Genomic DNA, 20,619 nt, shown 5'->3' with positions numbered 1-20,619 from the left:
GGGCACCTCCCTTCCCGTCTCCACTTCAGGGGGCCGGCGGGGACAGAACAGGAACCGCGGGCGACCAGCTCTGCAGCCCGGGAGCAGAGAGGCGGCCCGCTCCCAGGGAGGTACCAGCCCCAGCCCCCCAGGAGAGCAGACAAGGAGGCACCGTCAGCCCCTCGTCCCGCCCCGCCCCGCCCCGCTGGGGGGAGCCGAGCCCGGGGCCCGCAGCGAGCCCGGGGGCCGCCCCCTCCGCTCGGCACCGACCACGTGGAACCGGCCCAGCTGCCGCCCCGGGGCGCGCCCGCCTGCGCGCAAGCCCCGCCCCTCACCGTGAAGGCTCCTCCCCTTTCTGCGGCTCTGGCCAATCCGCGTGCGGGGGCGCGAGGGCTGTGGGCGGGGCCTGTCCCGCGCAGAGCGGGTTTAAAGCTCGCGCGGCGGCCGCGAGCCCCGAGGCGGCGTCATGCGGTCCCTGCTGGCGGCCAAGCTGGGCGGCCTGCTCGGGCTGCTGCTCCTGCCGCTGCTCTGCGGGCTGCTCCCCGGGCTGCTCCCCGGGCGGCTGCGGGGCGCGGGTGCGTGCGGGGGCCTCCCAGTGTGGGGGGGGGACGCCGGGACCCTGCCCCCCCCGCGGGACGGGGTCTCCCAGTGTGGGGGGGTAGAGGGAGGACGCCGGGACCCTGCCCCCCCGCGGGACGGGGTCTCCCAGTGCGGGGGGGGTAGAGGGAGGACGCCGGGACCCTGCCCCCCCGCGGGACGGGGTCTCCCAGTGTGGGGGTGGGGGGAGGGAGGACGCCGGGACCCTGCCCCCCCCGCGGGACGGGGTCTCCCAGTGCGGGGGGGGGGGGTAGAGGGAGGACGCCGGGACCCTGCCCCCCCGCGGGACGGGGTCTCCCAGTGTGGGGGGGGTAGAGGGAGGACGCCGGGACCCTGCCCCCCCCGCGGGACGGGGTCTCCCAGTGCGGGGGGGGGTAGAGGGAGGACGCCGGGACCCTGCCCCCCCCCGCGGGACGGGGTCTCCCAGTGCGGGGGGGGGTAGAGGGAGGACGCCGGGACCCTGCCCCCCCCGCGGGACGGGGTCTCCCAGTGTGGGGGTGGGGGGAGGGAGGACGCTGGGACCCTGCCCCCCCCCCGCGGGACGGGGTCTCCCAGTGCGGGGGGGGGTAGAGGGAGGATGCCGGGACCCTGCCCCCCCTGCGGGACAGGGTCTCCCAGTGCGGGGGGGGGTAGAGGGAGGACGCCGGGACCCTGCCCCCCCGCGGGACGGGGTCTCCCAGTGTGGGGGGGGTAGAGGGAGGACGCCGGGACCCTGCCCCCCCCCGCGGGATGGGGTCTCCCAGTGCGGGGGGGGGTAGAGGGAGGACGCCGGAACCCTGCCCCCCCTGCGGGATGGGGTCTCCCAGTGCGGGGGGGGGTAGAGGGAGGACGCCGGGACCCTGCCCCCCCCGCGGGACGGGGTCTCCCAGTGTGGGGGTGGGGGGAGGGAGGACGCTGGGACCCTGCCCCCCACCCGTGGGACGGGGTCTCCCAGTGGGGGGGGGTGGGGGGTAGAGGGAGGACGCCGGGACCCTGCCCCCCCCGCGGGACGGGGTCTCCCGGGGGGGGCTGCCACGCTGACGGCTCCCTCTCCGGAGCAGGGATCCGCGGGCGGTGGCGCAGCTTTGTCGGCTGCGTGGCTGGAGGAATCTTCCTGGCCACCTGCCTGCTGGACATCGTCCCTGACTCTCTGTCTGACATGCGGGAGGAGCTGCGGAGCCAGCAGATCACGGTAGGTACCCCGCAGCACCCTCCCCGAATAGCGCTGGGATGGGCCAGCTGGGCTTGCTGTTCCTCCCGGTTCCTAGCTGCAGCCCCACCAGCTGGCCCTGGGGTCATCTCCACCGTCTCGGCTGGGTTGGGGGTCCGGAGGCCTCTGCTCGGGCTAATGCTTTCTCTGCTTCCCCAGGTGGATTTTCCCTTTCCTGAATTCGTCCTGACTCTTGGCTTCCTGCTGGTTCTCATAATCGAGCACATGGTCCTGGACTGCAGTGAGCGGCGGTCAGGGGAGGCCACCCCCCTCCTCTCCTGTGGGGAGGCCACCCCTCAGCCAGCAGACACTGGTGAGTGGGTGGTGGAGACGGGTGCGCCTCACTTGCCTGCAGACTTCCCGGCCCACTCGTCCTTCCGCTCCTTTGTCCTCTTCCTATCTCTATCGGTGCACTCCCTGTTCGAGGGCCTGGCCGTGGGGCTGCAGGACACGGAGTCCAAGGTGCTGCAGATCTGCATCGCCATCGTGGCGCATAAGAGCGTGATTGCTGTCAGCCTCTCGCTCCTGCTGCTCCAGAGCCAGGTCCCCACCTGCTGGTTTGTGGCTCTGATTAGCACCTTTGCCCTCATGTCTCCCCTTGGCATCGCAGTGGGGATTGTGATGATGCAGAACCCGGGCCCCAGCAGCACCATGGCCCAGTGCCTGCTGGAAGGGATTGCTGCAGGGACCTTTGTCTATATCACCTTCCTTGAGATCCTGCCTCATGAACTGAACTCCCCGAAGTGCCGCCTGCCCAAAGTGCTCTCCATGCTGCTGGGCTTCTCAGTCATGGCTGCCTTGCGCTTCCTGGGCTGATGCCATTGGCCCTGCTTGGGCAGCTGCTGGCTGCGCTCACATGTACTGAGGCAGGCACTGGCCTGGGAAACCATCACCTGCAGGTTCAGCCCCTGCTACCAGTGTCTCCTGGAGATGGACTGGGATGCCTCTTGGGCAGAGTTTTAGGGGTGGGAGGGTCTTGGGGGTGGGTTCAGGGCAGCCTGGTTTTTGCTCTGGAGTCAGAGTAGGGCCTGGCTTAATAGTTTAGCAGCATGCTGTTCATAAGTGTAATGCCTGCACTTGGGCCGGCAGGTGAGGTGAACGTGCAAATGCCTGATCATGATCACTCCAATGTTTCGTGAACACCCCCATCACCACAGCAGCCCCTCCATTTTATCCTTTTAAACGGCTATTGTACTGATTTTACAAGTGGAAATTGTATGGCTTATATTAAAGACTCTGCTGCGCCCAGGAAAGCCAGCTTCCTCTACTCCCTGCTGGGGGAGGTCCAGGTTCTGGCAGGAGACAGGCTCCTGGGGTGTGCCCTTCTGTGTGGGGGGGTGCATCTCCATTGCATGGGAAAGGCAGAGAGCTAATCCTGTGAGATGCCCTGGAGTGTGGTGGCTGAGCAGGGCCAGAGTCAGCCCTGAAACCGCTGCCCCAGCCTGGCGCAGAGAGCGGAGCAAAGGAAGCACCGTGGAGCACCGCTACAGACTAGGGACCGAGTGGCTCGGCAGCAGTTCTGCAGAAAAGGACCTAGGGGTTACAGTGGACGAGAAGCTGGATATGAGTCAACAGTGTGCCCTTGTTGCCAAGAAGGCCAATGGCATTTTGGGATGTATAAGTAGGGGCATTGCCAGCAGATCGAGGGAGGCCTCATCTGGAGTACTGTGTCCAGTTTTGGGCCCCACACTACAAGAAGGATGTGGAAAAACTGGAAAGCGTCCAGCGGAGGGCAACAAAAATGATTAGGGGACTGGAACACATGAGTTATGAGGAGAGGCTGAGGGAACTGGGATTGTTTAGTCTGCAGAAGAGAAGAATGAGGGGGGATTTGATAGCTGCTTTCAACTACCTGAAAGGGGGTTCCAAAGAGGATGGATCTAGACTGTTCTCAGTGGTAGCAGATGACAAAACAGGAGTAATGGTCTCAAGTTGCAGTGGGGGAGGTTTAGGTTGGATATTAGGAAAAACTTTTTCATTAGGAGAGTGGTGAAACACTGGAATGTGTTACCTAGGGAGGTGGTGGAATCTCCTTCCTTAGAAGTTTTTAAGGTCAGGCTTGACAAAGCCCTGGCTGGGATGATTTAATTGGGGATTGGCCCTGCTTTGAGCAAGGGGTTGGATTAGATACCTCCTGAGGTCCCTTCCAACCCTGATATTCTATGATTCTATGAATGCAGGGAGAAGGGGCCTGGCATGAGGGAGGGCAGGACAATACTCTGTTATGGCCCTGTGGGCAGTAGCCTGGGGCAGGGGATGGGAACAGCCCTCTCTCAGGCCAGGCTTGCTTGGTGCTGCAGTGCCCTCTGGTGAGCAATGGAGAGTGAAGTGCAAGCTCCTTGCAGGCTTAGGAGAAGGCAGGCTAGGCTGTGGACCTGGGTGGCAGGGGCTGTGCCCAGGACGGAGGACTGCTCTTCGGGCACAATGGCTTATCCCCCAGAGGAGGAGATGCTTCCCCCAGGTAACCACTGGGCAGTACCCAGGGTCACAACCCAGGTGCTGCAGGGAATGCGGTGCCCGGGTTGAGTTTGCTGAGACAAGCCTGGTCTCCAGCTGAAGAATCAATCTGTGTGTTCCTGTGAGCTGGGCCTTAACCCTGTTCTATGGATGGGGAGACTTCCCTGTGATCTTGCAGTCTGTCCTGGAGGAACTGGGAATGGAGCCCCACTTCCCACAGTAGCAGTGCTGACCTCTAGCCCATGCCTCTTTTTATTTCCTGATGCTAGCAGATGGGGGTGGCACCAGTAATGGAGGACCCCAAAGGAACTGCTGCCGTGGGCAAGAGCAGATGAGAATCCTGTAAACTGGATCTATAAAGAATCTAGGCTCTGCCATCCCTTCCCTATCTGCCACTGCTGGCCACTTCCTGCAGAGAGCTGAGGGGAAGCACTTCCCCACCCTCCCCAAAGCACTACTATGTAGCACAGGCTGGGCAAGGCCTGCAGCTTGGAGGATGGTTCTTGAGTTGCCCCAGACCCAGCATCCTTGTTGAAGGTCGGTGGCTCCAGCATGCCAACCATGGTGCAGTTAGCCTGCATCAACACCCCAAGGGAAAAGGGAGGCAGGCTTGTGGGGCACTTGTGCTGTGCAGTGCCGGGGGGAGCAGCCACAGCTAAGGGAAGGGAATGGAGGGCTGACCCCTGGGGAGGAAGGCTGAATCAGCTGTGTAATCAGCCCATGCTGCCAAGAATACAAAGGTCAGCTACTTCCTATTTAATCTAGCCCAGGTCTTAAACACTGCCTCTAAGGCCAGCTGCCTTGAGCCTGCAACAGGATTGGTGTGGGGATTGGAGAGGGAATGCAGAAATTCAGGGGAGGGAGGAGTTGGGGCAGCTGTTCCTGCTGGCAGTTCTGTAGTTCTCTCTGTAGCATAGTGGTGCTAACTTCTCCCCTGGTGGGAAGGGCTCTCCTGCTGCACAGAGTCCCTTGGACGTGACTCCTTACTTGTCCTCCATGTTTAATAAGGCCATAACTGTAGGAAAGAAAGGTAGAAGAGGTCTGGCTGTTTGCTGCTGGTAAAGTAATGGCACTTTCCCCCAACCATAGGGGCTGATCAGCTTGTAGCGAATTACATAAGTGGAGGAGACAGTCCTGTAGAATGGCAAGGGCCAACCACTCCTGTGCTCAGATCTCTGCAGCTAGCGGCTTTCTGCTGGTAGAGAGCTGCTCTGATCCTGGAGGGGATGAGCCACTCAGCCACTTGTGCAGCTGTGCTGAGCAGCAGGGGTGGAGAGGTGCTGATCTACCAGCATGACAGGAAGCTGAGGCTAGACAGCATCATTTGAGCATGTAACCACTGTGCCAAGTTGGGAGGACCCACACATCCTAGGGAGGTCAGAGAAATAAATGGAAGGGGTAGGCAATTCAATGCAGTTCAGACTAGGAGAATGCTGGGGTGCTGGTGCCAGGACCTGGGGCAAAGGCAGTGGGCTCTATGTGCACAGCAGACCCTGCCCTGAGGTGACTTCCCCCAGAACAGTCTCTTCCATTCTGGGCACCTAGTTATGAATGGGGGACAACTAGCCTTCCTGGTCAATAGCAATGAGCATGCCCTGCCCCAAGAGCAAATGGGGGAGGGAGCAGGCCTGGGGCATGGAAATTGCCTTGCAGGGAGCCCTGTTCCCTGGCTGGGGGGTTGTTTTGCTGCTGGTGGGAGAGGGGCTGAGAAGAATGAAATGCTGCAGGCAGAAAGAAGGCCAGGCAGTGTCCCAAAGGAGGAGAAGGAGCATGTCTTCCCCTGTGTGCTCAGGAACCTCCTCCCCCCCCCCCGTGCTGTTTGCCTCCTACTCACCTGCATAATGCTGCAGCCTCTTGCGCTCTTCAAGGTTGTGCTGCAGCTGCTCCAGCAGTTCAAAGTAGCGGAAGAGGGAGTCGCTGGGCCACACCACCCATCCATCCTCATTGACCTCCACCAGGCTCTGCAGGTTCTGGTGGATGTATGTCTCCCAGTCCACTAGCAGAGGCAAAGGCTGCAGCTTCAGGACTGGCAAAGCCCCCCCCCCCCCAATGATTTCCATGCACCTCCTGCATGGTGGTATGAGATTCCTGCCCTGCTGTGAGGGGACAGAAAGGGCCCTTCTGTTTCTAATGCCCCCTCCCCTTGCACATGGAACAGGGGCTCCTGCTGCTGGGGGAAGGAGAGTGGCTCGCTGTGGTCCTCCCTTCTGCTGCTCTCTGCCCCTGCACCCAAGGCCTTGGGTTTGGTGCTCCCAGGAAGGGGTATCCCTTGGACTGCAGTCTCCCCAGCACAACGAAATGCAGAGCAGGAGCCGAGTTAGCTCAGCATAGCTCTGCTCAGGCTCCTGCAGCTAGGTGGACACTCCCCCTGCCCTATGTGGGGCATGTGCACTTACAGTCCTTCACGCTCTGCTTCGCTACCACCATGTACTCTGGCTGCTGCGCACTAGGGGCTGCCTCTGCTCCTGGGCAAACCTCCAAGCCTGAGACCTGCTGAAGAGAGAGGAACCCAACATAGCGCTGGAGAGAAACACTGCTGGTTCTAAACCCTGCCATGGATGGTGATCTAGGTCAGCCACAGCATGGCCTGGAATAAAGGGCCTGGCAGGCAAGCTGTCAGAGTCCAGCTAGGGTGGGCATGGGTGCAGGGGCGGAGCCCTGTATTGTAGGCAGGTGCCTGTGCCCAGGGCTGAATTCTGAGTTAAGGCCAAACCCAGCAGTCCTTGCCCTTCTGAGGACAGGGTGCTGTGGTGAATGCAGTGGGGGCTGTACCCACTGCTCTGGGGGACAGGTTCCTCAGGTGCTTACCCATCATTGCCATCCCTTAATGCTTATGGATACCCATGCTCACCAAGGGCATCTGTGGGCTGTCTGCTGAGATGGGCTGGCTGTGTCTCCTACATAGTCAAAAAGTAGATATTAATAAGGGTCCCAACCCAAGGAGTGAGAGAACTCACATGGGGCTGCCCTGGGAGAGCACGGGCTGTGCAGTTGCTCCCAGCAGGGAGCGGAAGGGTGCCTGGCATGGATGTTGGCTGTGGCGGGAGATCCCTATCCCTGCCCCCCAGCAGGACGGATGTAAGCCATGGGGCAGTGGCCTCGGTTGTGAGGGGAGCTCAGCACTTAGAGTCTAAGTTTTGCAGACCTCAGTTGGAAGCAGCAGCAGAGGAGGAGAGAGAGCTGGGTGTGTTAGTCATCCTGTGATCAAGCATCAGCTACCAGTGATGCACTGCAAAAAACGCAAATCTGCTCCTAGCAGGCAAGATGTCTCCAGCAGAGAGAGAAGTATTCATGCCAGTGTGTGAGGCACTGTGTACAGTTCTGGTCACCCATGGGCAAGAAAAGTGAATTCAGACTGGAACAGACGCAGAGAAGAGCTACTAGGGGAACGGAGGTCCTGCCTTATGAGAAGTGACTGGAAGAGCTGGTCTTGTTTAGCCTGGCACAATGAAGGCAGAGAGGGGCTATGACTACTAGCTATAAATACATCAGGGAGATAAGCACCAGGGAGGGTGAAGGGCTATTGACGCTAAAGGACAATGTTGGCACAAGAACAAATTCAGGCTGGAAATTAGAAGGTGGTCTCTAACTCATCAGAGGGAACAAAGGATGCGGAGGGGAAAGTGGGGGAATATGGACTGGGCTTTTCACTTAGGAACTAAGGAAGGCAGTCAGGAAGAGACCAAGCATGAACTGGGCTTCACAGCAGTGGGGCTGGTGAAGTGCTCTAGGCTGACCAGCATGGACCTTCATTTCTCTGTGCTGCCCGAAGGCCTTCCTAGGCTGTGTCCAGGTGACTATAAATCTGTTTTCACAGCATGTGTCTGCAGCCATTGGGCGAGGTGCTTAGTCCCTGGAGAGTGGGCAAGTCTCTGCCAGGCTGTTGCAGTTGGATTTGCTGTGAAGCAGGAGGGATGGAGCCCCAGAGGTTCAGTCTCTGGAGGTGGTGAGAGCATGTGGCTGACCCTGAAAGCAGAGTGAAACCCCCAGGGGGTCTGGCTCACCAAAGGAGCCCCTCCAAGAGACTGTTCCAAAGCTGGGGGCATAGCACCAATCTGGTGGATCTGTGACAAGGGGCTTTTGCCTTCGTCTGCAGCGTGAGAGTGTGGGTCACTTGCCCAGATTATCTGGGTATATCTCTGACTGTAACCCCCCGGTATTCACACCCTACATGCTATTGTAATATCTCGCAAGCCACATTTTATACGCTATCCTTTGAGAACTACTAACTTACATCACAAGAATGCTATTGATCAGTATGTACATGGTGTGGATTGAGAGTTATGGATATGTGCTGCAATTATGACTAAACTGGGCATGCTGGGGGAGTCTGCCCTAAACAGAGGAATGTGTCAGCCTGGTCTTCAGGCAAGGAGAATGAAGGTCCATTTTTACACATTAGGTAGACAAAGCTATTAAGCTACCCCCTGGAGGAAGAAAGAGCATGGCGCTTCCTTCACCACCAGACTCCCTGTTGCCTTACTCAGCTTGAATGAACGTCACTTTTAGGGGTGACCTCAGAAAAGTCCATTGTAAAGATTTACTGGTCTATAAAGAGCCTGAATGAACAGCCATGGAATCAGCTGGTTGAATGCAGTATCACTGTATTACAAAAGTGTCTCAAGTGAGGGCTTTTCTGGAAGCTGATGCCACACTGGTGAGTAATATCATTGAGAGATGTCTGTATTAACCCTGTATGAGGAATCTGGATACTTAATGATATTGTGCTTTAAGTCTGTGCTCAACCAGGGAGAAAAAGGGTCCCTCCCAGACCAAGGGAAGGCACCTGTCTCAAAACAATGGCAGCCCCATTTACATGCAGAGGGTGGGAAGCCCACAGGAAGGGGGAAGTAGCGTGAGACCATCTGCCTCTTGAAACAAAGACTTTGAACTTCAGGAGCTATAAGCACGGACAGATGCCATCTTTGGCATGTGTCACTGGACAGACTCAGGGGAACAGAACTTGTGCAAGCTTAGAAAGACAGGCCCTTCAGCCAAACAAGGGTTGAAGTCTCTGGGAACTGAGGTTGTGTCTACACTACACAGCTTTTAGCAACATAGCTGTCATTACAGCTGTGTTGCTAAAAGTCGTGCAGTGTAGCTGCTGTTTGTCGGCTCTCCTGCTGACAAACTTCCACCCCCAACAAGCAGCGTTTCTGTTGTTGGCAGGAGCGCTCCCCTGCCTAAAACGTGCTGTTCTCACTGGCGCTTGTCATGCCAAAATTTGTCTTTCAGGCAGGGGGAGAGTTAACGCCTCTGAAAGACAAAAGTTTTATCGGTCAATTGCCAGTGTAGACATAGCCTAAGTGTAGATGATAAACCTTCTTAGGCAAAGATCTTTTACCTAGGAAGACAAGGAAAACCAGCACCTGGTACTTCTGTGGAAGGTCCTGACAGGGAAAGCCAGCCATGGTGGCAAAGATGAATGACTGGTCAGAGACAACAGCTTGAACAAAGCCTGCAGCTTGCTAGATTAAGTCTGAGACTTTTAGATGTGTGTTGTAACCCTTCTAACTTTATTCCTATTTGTTGGCATCATTGATCCTAGGACCTATTGTTAATAGATTTTTATTTTATTTTTACTGTAAACCAACTCAATGCTGTGCATGTAGTAGAGTGTGTATTTATCCCAGTAAATGTGCTGTGATGCTTTTTTGTGTCTTGAGGAACAAACAAGCCATATTATGTCTCTGACCTGTCCAGGTGAGCACTGGACATTACAGAGCACATGGATGTGGGAAGATTTAGGAGTGGGTGTGTGTTGGCATCACTCTGCAAGTAGCACCCGAGGCTGGTAGAGAGCGGGGACTCTGACTGGAGTGTGGCTGGCAGGATGCTGGGGTCAGACCTGCTGGACTAGGGCTATGAAGCACACAGACACTCAGGATAGGACCTGCCTGCTTGTTGCTGACTGTGAACGTGCTGGGCAGGGAGTTAAAGTAGCAAAGAATTTGAGACACCAGAGTTATAGGGCAGGTAGCGACTCAATCCCCTGTTGGTCTGGATTGCACCCTCAACCCCATAACCACCTCACATAATCACCTGCCACCACTGCAGGGGCCTTGGGCACTGGTGCCCATCAGTCTCTGCTGGGGTACAGGACAGCTGCATCTCCTGGGGGCTGTCATACTTTGGTGTGGTGGTAGTGGCTGGGGTGGGGCAGTGGCCTGGGCTGCAGACTAGAAGGTGTGATAATCCCCAGACCAGCCCGAGGTGCGGTGGGTGCTGTACTCACTCACCTCTCTATAATCTGTGTTTTAAATAAATCTGCTTTCTTCTGGGCCTCTATCTGCTTCACCTCTTCAGCCAGGTCACTCCGGATCATCTGGAAATTAGTCACTGACAAACCCAGAGCCCCCATTAAGCCCTGGGGGTCCTGAGGTTCTTAGAAGGGGCAGTGGGGGGGGTGAAGGCTTCCCTACAGACTGTTACCCTTCTGTGTGCCACTGCTGCCCAGAACCCGCTAGACTTTATACCTGGTGAGCTGGGATCTAGGGCAGCAGCCAGAAGGTTATTTTTCAAAACAGGGTTTATTTCTGCTTGTCTTTTACCATAGGAACATCAAATACTACCTTCTTTTTGCTCACGGTCTCCTTGAAGTACCAGAGAGCTGAACGGGGATTCCTTCAGCCCTAAACCAAAGGGCTGGGGTGTTGAACCTTTGGCACCAGTCCTCTTGGTTTGTCAGATGTTTCAGTTAAACAGGTGTGACCAAGTCACAATCCCCACCCACCAGTTACTCTGCTTTCCCATGCGTAGTCCCTGCCCTGCTGTGATTCTAGGAGTTTTCTAGTTGTCCAGAGAGTCTGCAAGGACAGGGGCAAGACCTGTCCTGAGTTTATAAGGTGGAAGCCTTCCACACTAGCCTGAAGCCGGTACCACCAGAAGCTGAGAAGGGCCCAAACTTTGCTTTGCAGGGGAACTAGATGTAGCAATAGGGAGCCACTGTGGGCAGAGGGCTTTGCATGGGGACTGTCAGAGCCCCACCACGTGCCAGCATGGGAGGCTGTAGGGTTCCTGCGGCCTGGGCAGTGTGTGGGGCCCAGGCACTTACCCATAATTGCCACAAAGATGTTCCTGAACATGAAGGATCCAATCAGCAGCCAGAGGATGATATAGAGGCTGCTGATGACCTTGTTCATCTCAGGTATCTTCCAGGTGTCCTGGAGCAGGGCATACCAGTGATCCATGGTGAAGAGGATGAACAGTGTCACCAAGGTGTTGGGGATATCCCTGCGGGCAGAGAACAGCTTCAGGGCATGCTGCATTGACCTTGAGGCCTATTGAGCCTGTGGGGTCCAAGTTGGCTCAGGGCCACCCGCTGCTTTGCTGGTGATCTCTCGGCTGAGTCTAAGTGCAGGGATGCTGCAGAGGAGGGGGCTGACATCAGTTAGTTGTGGCCCTTATGCTGGGAAGGTGACAGCATGACACTCAGGTAAGCAGTTTGCTTGGCCCCAGCATTCTGCCATGCACAACGGGCAGGCCCCCGTCAGAGGGAGGTCTAGACTAACATGGTCCAACTCAGACACTGGCCAGGGCTTGTGAGCTGCAGCCTTGTATCACTGCTACATGGCACTACGACTGTCCTCAGCATCTCCAAGAGCATCCAGCAGTTCCACAGTTAGACCACATACATACATCAAAGAGAAGGCACTGGAGTCTGAGGGAGGAGGGGGGTGTCATCAAGCACAAAGCCCAGCTTTTGGCAGCTGCTAGGCCTTGGGGGTGTCCCCCTAGAGCCCAGCACCCATCAGTGTCAAGCTGTAAAGTGTCAATGTATTCCCCAGCCCAGGGCCACCTGCATCCCCACTGCTCCACTCCTTCCAGCTGGCTCTGCAGCCCCATGTCCTCCCAGAGGTTGTGAGATCACCCAGCTGAGGAACAGGAGTAGAAAGGTGAAAGAGTAGAACAGTGCCCCCCCCCCATGACCAGAGGGACGAGGGTGTCTTGCTGCTGGGTGATGGGGCATTACACTAACATAAGCAAGGAGATGTACCTGAAATACATGCTGAACTCCAGGTCGGTGCGGTCTGACCGACTGTAGCTCTCAAAGAAGAAGATGCCAGATACAGCAAACACATAGAAGAAAACCAGCAAGAGCAGCAGGATGAAGGTCATAGCCTGGGCAGGGGAGAAGCAGAGAGGAGCCAGGGCTGAGGGGAGCTTGGGGGCTGATGCTGCCCAGGGAGTTTACAGTCTAGATTAGACATAGAACAACAAGGATGCTGCTCAGCAACAGGGGTGGGCTAGGCCAAGGCCTGCAGCAGCGAGGAGCAAAACAGGGCAGGTACAGCCAAGGGCTTGTGGCAGGGGGGACGGGACTGTTAAAAATTAACATCAGTATGTGAGCATTAGGGGCTGGGGTTCCGTAAATGGGGGCAAGGGGCAGGTGGCAGTGCTGGGAGGCCAGTGCTATGTACCCAGGGCAAGGCTGAGTGCTGGGAGACTAACCAACAGGAAGGAGTTTGGCATACATGCAGCTCCGCCCCCCAGCTCTGGCACCTGTCTCAGCATGCCCCCACCTCGCCGGTTTTGTACCTTCAAGGTCTTTGCTATTGCCAGGATGATCACCCGAACTTGCCGGAATTTGGAGAAGAGCTTTAAGGTGCGGAGGATGCGGAAGGCCCTGATGAAACTCATGGCAGCTATCTTGTTGGTTACGCCAACGATGTCCAGGAACTCGGGGATCACGGACTATGAGCCAAGGGAACAGAGCAGCAAGATGACCATGTTCAGGTTATGCTGCCCTGCAGAGTCAGGCCAAGCCACACCCCACCTGCCCCCCACACAGCCACTTAACAGGGCATCAACCCACTACCACCCCTCTGCATTGCAGCCTTCTTCCCTCTAGGTTTGGTAAGCATGAGTCAGTGCCCACAGAATCATGGCTTTAAAAATAATAAATTCTGGGTCTTGTCTTTGCTTTCTAAGTTTTGAGCCTTTAGGGGTCACATTTTCCAGCTTTTTCTTCCTAACCAGAAACTTCCCTTTTACATTTTTTTGCCTATAATGAAAGTTGAGCTTCACAATCACATGACTCCAGGAGCTGGGGCCAGAAGAGACACCACATAGCCCAAAGTGGTGATGCTGGAACTTGGTGATGGACTGGAACTCCCTAGAGGGCAGATGTAAGCATCACAAAACCACCGGTAGTTCTGAAGCATTTGGGCACCACAATACATGACCAATAATGAGCCTGAGTAGCCAAAGAGGAGCAGTCTCTGTCCTGCTTTGGGACCCCTTGAGAAAGTCCCCTGAACTGTGAGTCCCACCAGAACTTTCTGGGCACAAGGCTACCCAAGGTGATGAAGCAACAGGGAGCTAGTCTTGTGGTCCATGCATTGCCCTTTGCTTCCCCTCCCCTGTAGACTCCCCCGTGTCTCTCACCACTATGGTAATGCTGAAGTCGAAGACATTCCAGCTGTTTTTCCAGAAGCCTCTGAAACTAACAATCCAATTCAGCAAAATCTCCATGATAAAAATGAGGAGGATGACCCAGACGGTCACCTCTAAGGCGAGCTTCAGGTTCACCAGGCTGACATCCATATTGTCCATCACCTCTGGGAAGCACAAGAGACAGTTGCTGAAGCCTGGCTCCAGCAAAGTGTTGACTGGGGAAGGGAAATAGCATGAAGAGGGGGATGGACAGAAACTCCTTGTGTATCACTGACTATTCAACATGTCCAGCCCCAGCTGAGGATCGTGCCATGCTCAGAGGCAAAGCTGGACCTGGAGTCAGAGGGCTGCAGGGGAGGGCACCAGTTGAGAAGCACTGAGTAACTGGTCTCTGGGAACTCACAGGCATTTGCTGGCTGTGCCCTATGGGGCAGACTGTTCAGGACACACATTGCTGGTACATACACTCCTAAGGTGCTAGTGGAGGTGGTCCCCTGCTTGTTAATGTTTAGCATAGTCAAGTCCTTCTCCTCTGGCCCTGGAAGCGGCTCCTCGCTAGTGGAGACTGGAGATGTTAGGACTCTTGGGGGAGGTGGGCACAGGAGAGGCCTTAGCAACTCCCTCCCCAACATCCTGTCTCAGTCATCCCAAGCTTGGATTGTGCCTCCTTGGAGCAGGGACTTCAATCTCTACCAGGTACCAGAGACTCTGTAACAAGTGGAGCACTGTAGAAGGACATAGCCCTAGTGAAAAGAACAGTGGGGGCTGAGTGCCTAAGCCCGGTGGGAGATAGGGATGTGGAGGGGAGACAGCACCAGCCAGGAGTGGAAGAGCTGGGAGAGGTGAGATTTTGAGCAGGGGAATGAGCCTGAGGAAGGAATTGGTGTCCAGTAATGAGGGCTGAATTGCCTAGAGACTGGTGATGGGCTCTGGGCTCTCCACCTTTATGTCACTGACTCTAGGTCAGGGCAGCGGTGATGGAGAGCCGTCACCATCTGATGACTTGTTGGTGGCTTAGCTGAAATTAGACGGTGCTCTGAATTCAATACGTCATGGACAGGTGCCTACACCACAAAACCACCATAACTTGGTTCTCATTGGCAGCCCCTTGCTCCAATTATGGACTGCCCCAGCATCCCTGTCTTGCCTCTGGAGGCAGGCTGCAGGGGCCTGAGCCCACAAACACTATCTATGCTTGGGCACAGAGGGGTTCTGCCCCCAAGGCTGCCAGGCTGGCACTACTTTCACACGCATAGAGGCCCCGTCTCCCTCTCACCGCTCTTGATCATAAGAACCAGCATGTTCAGGAAGATGAGAAAGATGATGAAGCTTTTGAAGATGGTACCTGGGGTTTCTCGCTGAGAAATATGCAGGAAACTCTATGTTATTCTGTCAGACTCTACAGGGGCTGGGGCACCTACACTTGAGAACTCATAAGACAATGGGTAGTATCCAGAGCAGCTCTAATGCTGAAGTAACAGAGCTCCACACACAACCCCCAAAGGAGTACAGCATCCCATCAAGCCCAAATACCAGCACAAGCATCCTAACACACCCTCAACAATGTGCCTCAGCCACCGAACCGGTCGACAGGAGGTCATGAGCTGTTTACCCGTGTCAGAGGAAAGGCATGTGCAGAAACCACCATCCACCTGGAGCTTGGAGCCTCGAAGCGCCCATTTCCTGGCCTGCACCTCTGTTCCTTCTCTACCCTGACCACCCTCCTCATGGCACTTGCCCCACTCCTCATTAGGCAACAATTCAGATTTCATCCGCTAAATTGGACCTTATGTACAGGTGGGAAGCACTGACAACTAGAACCACAGAATACAGAGATGGAAAAATTTATCCAGCCCCCTGCTGGTCAACTCTCCGCTTTGTCCAGTCCCAAGCTACTGGGATTCCATCACTTCTCTTGCAGCTGATTTTGTCTATCACACTTAGGGACTATTTTTTCCTTCTCTTCATACCAGACTCCCTTACTCGCCCGATGGCAGCATCAGTCCTGATTTGTCAAAGGATACTGTTCAGGACCCAGGATGCCCACATGGTCAGGGGAGGCCAGCGGCTGCAGCGCACTTGGATGCGGTTACGTAGGCGTTTCTCTGGGGTGATGATGGTGTTCCTGACTGGGGTGATGTTGAAACGAACCAGCTGGTTATGGTCTGTGAGCATCAGCTTCCTCTGCTTCTTGGGGTCTGTAGGGAACAGTGACACAGAACTCCTCCCAGGGGGGTCCTGGAGGACATGCAGGGAGGAAGAGGAGCCAGAGAGTCCAGCACAGCTAGACCTGTTCCTAGCAGGAGAGCGTTTCAGTCAGTAAGGAGGGGGGCTGAAAATGCCTGTCCCCTGCCTGCACTGCTGAGTGATACCCCTGGGGGAGCTGCATGGGTGCAGAAAAACACACATTTTGGCCCAGATCTTCAAACGTATGTAGGCTTCTAACGTCCATCCATGTCCATTCATTTTGAGGATCTAGGCCTTTCCTGCCTCAGTTGTGGAGAGTAAATACAGGTAGGAGAGCAGCTTAGACAACTCACCCAAAGCCCAGTATAGAGCCACAGCCCAGCTGCAGCCCCAGCCACGTCACATAGCCATTTGCAGCTAGGATGTGGAGGGAAGCAAATCAGGCTGGCACCTCCAGGAACCCTACCTGTGAAGCCCACACCTCCTCCGGAGTCAGTGCTAGGTTAATGTCAGCAATCCTGCTCCTGGGGAGAGAAACTCCCGTATGTTCAGATTCTGCAGTGTGGGCACTGTGTCAAACCCTAGGAGAAAGATGGGCTCACCACCCTCAGTGCCCAGAGCTCTCTCCAGTGACCTCAGCTTACCCAGTCAGCATGGAGAAATTTGGCAGGCCTGCCCAGCAGAGCGAGAAGCATAGGGCATGTTGCTGGGGGGTGGGGGTCCCTGCACGTGGTTTGTGGGCAAAGAGAGGCACTCAAGGTGAGATACTGAGAGGTATCTGAGCTCCTCATTCATTCCACCCTCTCACAGGACCCCAGCTGTTGGCATAGTGAGAGTGGCTTGTTACCAAGGAAATCCTTGATATTGTGCCGTGGGATGGCATGGCTCAGTCCCTGAAGGTGGTCGATCAAGTAGAAGGTGTAGATCAGCTTGGAGCGAATGGCATCAGCTCGGGGAAGCAGCGTAAATGGGGAGCTGACTTTGGTTTGGGAAGCACTCTCTGGGCTCTGAAAAGAGAGAGAGAAAGCAGCAGCGTGAAGTCAGTCTGAAATGGAGACCCCCACAAAGAGAGTTGTTACCTGAGGATTCATGAGTCCAGCTTGGCTTCTCCTTGTTCCCTGCATGGCTCAGAAGGTTCTTTGCTGTATCATCACAGAACTCTGCAGTGACCTCACAGTCTGGACGAAAGGAAGGGGACACAGCTGGCAGGTGCTCAGTGGAGCATGAGCAGCTTGGCAGAAGTTGATTTCTTTTTTAACAGGTTTGATAGGTGGGATCAATATTTATTTTTAAGGTTTTTTTTTTTTTTTACTTTAATCTATTTAAAGTTTCACAGTTGTGCGAAGTCGAGGGGATCAGAAAATTGTTATTTGATGACAGTAGCCCCCGATATTCGAAAAATTAAAACGTTATAACGATCAAAGCACAAATTGTCAGCATCATATATCAGAACATACAGAGTAAATATCCTTCAAGCTGACTCTGAAGTTCCCAAGCAGCATTTGTCTTACTTCGCCTATCTGTAAATTTCTGTTATCACCACTGGAAATATTTGTTTGCCGGTTGTCAGTGTGCGGTGACATCGATGTTTGCCAACATTTACTGATAACAAAAATCAAATCCTTCCAAGCCTGAGCATGTGCTCCTGAAATCAGAGGCAGCCTGGCCATCTAAAAAGCTTCTGCTGTGCCTTGGCAGTCTTCAGCGAAAGCTGCACTCTAAGGGATGGGGGAAAATGTCCCGTGGGCAAAGGTTCCAAGCAGAGTTCTTTCTATTCCTCTGTCTGACTCGGGTCCTGGACTCTGTTAACGTCTTTTACATTCCCAGGGGAGGGAGGGGGAGGCGCCGATTGCCAGTGGGTGGGAGGCCCTGGGAGAGCGGGAGCAGGGGAACTGATGGGGGCTGCTGACATATTACTGTGGCTCTTCGGCAATGTATATTGGTAAATTCTGACTCCTTCCCAGACTCAGGTTGGCTACCCGTCCTAGGCCATGGGCTGAGCCGGGTCCCTAGAAGCAGATGCTTGGGCTAGATGTTTATTGTTGATTTGTTTGTTAATGAAGTCACAGACCAGGCAGGGTGAGTTTTGACCCTACTCAGCTTGTGTGGACTAGGCCTTTCCTCATCCTGCACAAAGAGCTTTTTCATGGACCCAGGTGCTACTGTTGCGTAGGGAAGGTGCAGGACAGTGCAGTGGAAAGCATCCTAGAAGGTCTCAGATAAAGAAGCAACCTTCAGTTTGAAAGTGTTTGACGAACCACTGGCCAGGTACATGCTCCAGCATCTCAGGTTATGCTTGAACTACCAATTGTGGCTCTCTGGGACTCAAGCCTGCACCTAGAAGTGCTGTAAGTGCTGCTGGCGAATCATGAGGGCTGCTTTTCCCTTTGAAAAAAGAAAAGGAGGACTTGTGGCACCTTAGAGACTAACCAATTTATTTGAGCATGAGCTTTCGTGAGCTACAGCTCACTTCATCGGATGCATTTCCACGGTATGCATCCGATGAAGTGAGCTGTAGCCCACAAAAGCTCATGCTCAAATAAATTGGTTAGTCTCTAAGGTGCCACAAGTACTCCTTTTCTTTTTGCGAATACAGACTAACACAGCTGCTACTCTGAAACTTTTCCCTTTGAGTCACTCCTGAGCGGGAAGGGAGCTGTGAAGGAACTGCCATGCAGCTGCTTCAAAAAAAAAACCAAGTTGTCATGGTTACAGGGTCAGTTGTACCTCTGTCCCTTTTCGGATCTTGGCGCACCCGTTAAGTCCTCCTGCCTTTACCTCTCCTCAGAACGCCCTGTCACGGATCCCCGGGATCAGTGCTATGGCCCCAGCTTTGGAACGGTGTCTGGGAGGACCCCTTCAGTGAGCCAGACCCCCGAAGCTCTCACTCTTCCTCCAGGGTAAGCCACGCAGCATCACCACCTCCTTAGGCTGCATCTCTGGCCCTTCAGCCACTCTGCTTCCCACCATGAGCACCTGTCAGCAAGTCCCACAAAGGCAGACCCCTGAGGGAGACTTGTACTATCTTAGAGAGCAATGCAGCCCCACCAGCATCTGCAGGGGCACTCACACAGTGCTAAGAAACAGTCCGGTTTATTATCAATTGGAACACAACATAGAAAGGCCTTGGTTAGCACAGAGAGAAGAAAGTTACAGCATGGTCCATTATGGTTAGACCAGAGCCCCAGCCAAGCAGTGTGACCCCCTTGGCTCCAGCTCTGTCCCTCTCTCCTCTTTGTTCAAGTTCCTGGTGCCAGTCCCACCTGGCCTCTCCTCAGTCCTTTGTTCCCTGGCTGGTCAAACACAGGTAGCAAATGTCCCAGAGATTGGGTTTGCCATTGTGTTTACAGACTCTCCATTGACCTGGGTCCCAAACTCGAGACAGCTAGTCATCCATCATGCCTGCATCTCTGGGCCTCACTAGAGAAAACAGCTCTTTTCCACCCCAAAGTGACAATGCAGCATATAGGGGAAACTGAGGCACACACAGTATTTATACAAAATATTAAAGTTCCCCACTTCATCACACCCTCACTGTTTGACAGGATACTGAAGGCCAGGGCCAAGTCTATTAATTGTGCTTGCCTAAGAGGTCTGACTGGGTTCAGCAGCTGCCATTCTTCCCATTAAGAATCTGCAACGAGTGGTGAATGTAATGACTAGACAGCCTTCTTAAAACCCAAAGGATTGTTTCCTTTGCAGTAGGAACAATGCACAAAAGGATTAAAAACAGTCTATCTGTCTTACCTAATGCACACCAGCCCTGGCAGTAACCAGGCAGACCTCCCTTCTTCTTCTTCCCAGTGGGTGCTTGCATCTTAGTCTGGTTCCTCTAAATCAGTGGTTCTCAACCAGTGATATGCAGAGATCTTCCACAGGGTACATCAACTCATCTAGATATTTGCCTAGTTTTACAACATGCTATATAAAAAGCACTAGTAAAATCAATACAAACTAAAATTTCATCCAGACAATGAGTTGTTTATACTGCTCTATACACTGAAATGTAAGTACAATATTTATATTCCAAATAATTTATGTTATAATTATGTGGTAAAAATGAGAAAGTCAGCAATTTTTCAGTAATAGTGTGCTATGACACTTTTGTATTTTATGTCTGATTTTGTAAGCAAGTAGTTTTTAAGTGAAATGAAACTTGGGGTACACAAGACAAATCAGACTCCTGAAAGGGGTACAGTAGTCTGGAAAGATTGAGAGCCACTGCTCGAAACAACTTCCCCTTTCAATGTTCATCTTTAAACTACTGTTGGCCTTTTGAGCTTGCTAGTTCCTATACTTTGGCCATCCTGGTCAAAACCAGTTTCATAACTTGGCTGGAACAAGGAGGTGGAATCTTCTGATCTTACTAGTCTGGACAGTCTTTCTTAACAACTCTGAAGTGTTTACCAAGAGGTGGAGCTTATCTTGACCATTTGTTTCCCTTCCTCTTTGTTTTTCCTGACAGCCCTCTATTAAACTAAACAAACATATTCATGCAGTACATATTCCACTAACCATATCATAATGCGACTATACAAATCCATGGTATGCCCACACTTTGAATACTGCATGCAGATCTGGTCACCCCATCTCAAAAAAGATCTATTGGAATTAGAAAAGGTACAGAAAAGGGCAACAAAAATGATTAAGGGTATGGAATGGCTTTTATATTAGGAGAGATTAAAAAGACTGAGGCTTTTCAGCTTGAAAAAGAGATGATTAAGTGGCGATATGATAGAGGTCTATAAAATCATGACTTGTGTGGAGAAAGTGAATAAGGAAGTGTTATTTACCCCTGCACGTAACATACAAAT

At 54.1% G+C, this 20,619-nt stretch overlaps 2 protein-coding genes across 2 annotated transcripts; one reads left to right on the top strand and one right to left on the bottom strand.

Annotated features, from left to right (window-relative positions):
• The first annotated feature begins 386 nt into the window (after positions 1 to 386).
• Positions 387 to 3,018, top strand: LOC125643445 (zinc transporter ZIP1). The gene is made up of 3 exons (XM_048866013.2): positions 387 to 554; positions 1,617 to 1,747; positions 1,925 to 3,018. Exons 1-3 carry the CDS (start codon positions 446 to 448, stop codon positions 2,579 to 2,581), a joined length of 897 nt encoding a protein of 298 aa, XP_048721970.2. The 5' UTR covers positions 387 to 445; the 3' UTR covers positions 2,582 to 3,018.
• A 2,187-nt stretch (positions 3,019 to 5,205) lies between these two features.
• CATSPER2 (cation channel sperm associated 2) lies at positions 5,206 to 16,660 on the bottom strand. Its single transcript, XM_048866019.2, has 12 exons — positions 16,450 to 16,660; positions 15,643 to 15,856; positions 14,895 to 14,963; positions 13,610 to 13,782; positions 12,761 to 12,916; positions 12,219 to 12,343; positions 11,277 to 11,455; positions 10,462 to 10,561; positions 10,116 to 10,122; positions 6,619 to 6,715; positions 6,057 to 6,218; positions 5,206 to 5,237 (listed from the first exon to the last, which is right to left on the bottom strand). Exons 1-12 carry the CDS (start codon positions 16,594 to 16,596, stop codon positions 5,206 to 5,208), a joined length of 1,461 nt encoding a protein of 486 aa, XP_048721976.2. The 5' UTR covers positions 16,597 to 16,660.
• Between the last annotated feature and the right edge of the window lie 3,959 nt (positions 16,661 to 20,619).

This window comes from Caretta caretta, chromosome 10 (assembly GCF_965140235.1).
Source record: "Caretta caretta isolate rCarCar2 chromosome 10, rCarCar1.hap1, whole genome shotgun sequence".
NCBI classification, from domain to species: Eukaryota; Metazoa; Chordata; order Testudines; family Cheloniidae; genus Caretta; species Caretta caretta.
The sequence above is the reverse complement of the archived record's forward strand: the minus strand, read 5'-3'. Positions and strand labels throughout refer to the sequence as shown.

Excerpts from the sequence above, each read along its gene's own strand:
- LOC125643445 (XM_048866013.2), top strand. The coding sequence starts at position 446 with ATGCGGTCCCTGCTGGCGGCCAAGCTGGGCGGCCTGCTCGGGCTGCTG. Across the intron at positions 555-1,616 it reads CGGGCGGCTGCGGGGCGCGG|GGATCCGCGGGCGGTGGCGC; the intron begins GTGCGTGCGGGG and ends TCTCCGGAGCAG. Across the intron at positions 1,748-1,924 it reads TGCGGAGCCAGCAGATCACG|GTGGATTTTCCCTTTCCTGA; the intron begins GTAGGTACCCCG and ends CTGCTTCCCCAG.
- CATSPER2 (XM_048866019.2), bottom strand. The coding sequence starts at position 16,596 with ATGAGGAGCTCAGATACCTCTCAGTATCTCACCTTGAGTGCCTCTCTT. Across the intron at positions 14,964-15,642 it reads GGCATCCTGGGTCCTGAACA|GTACCATCTTCAAAAGCTTC; the intron begins GTATCCTTTGAC and ends GAGAAACCCCAG. Across the intron at positions 6,219-6,618 it reads GAAGCAGAGCGTGAAGGACT|TGGACTGGGAGACATACATC; the intron begins GTAAGTGCACAT and ends TGCCTCTGCTAG.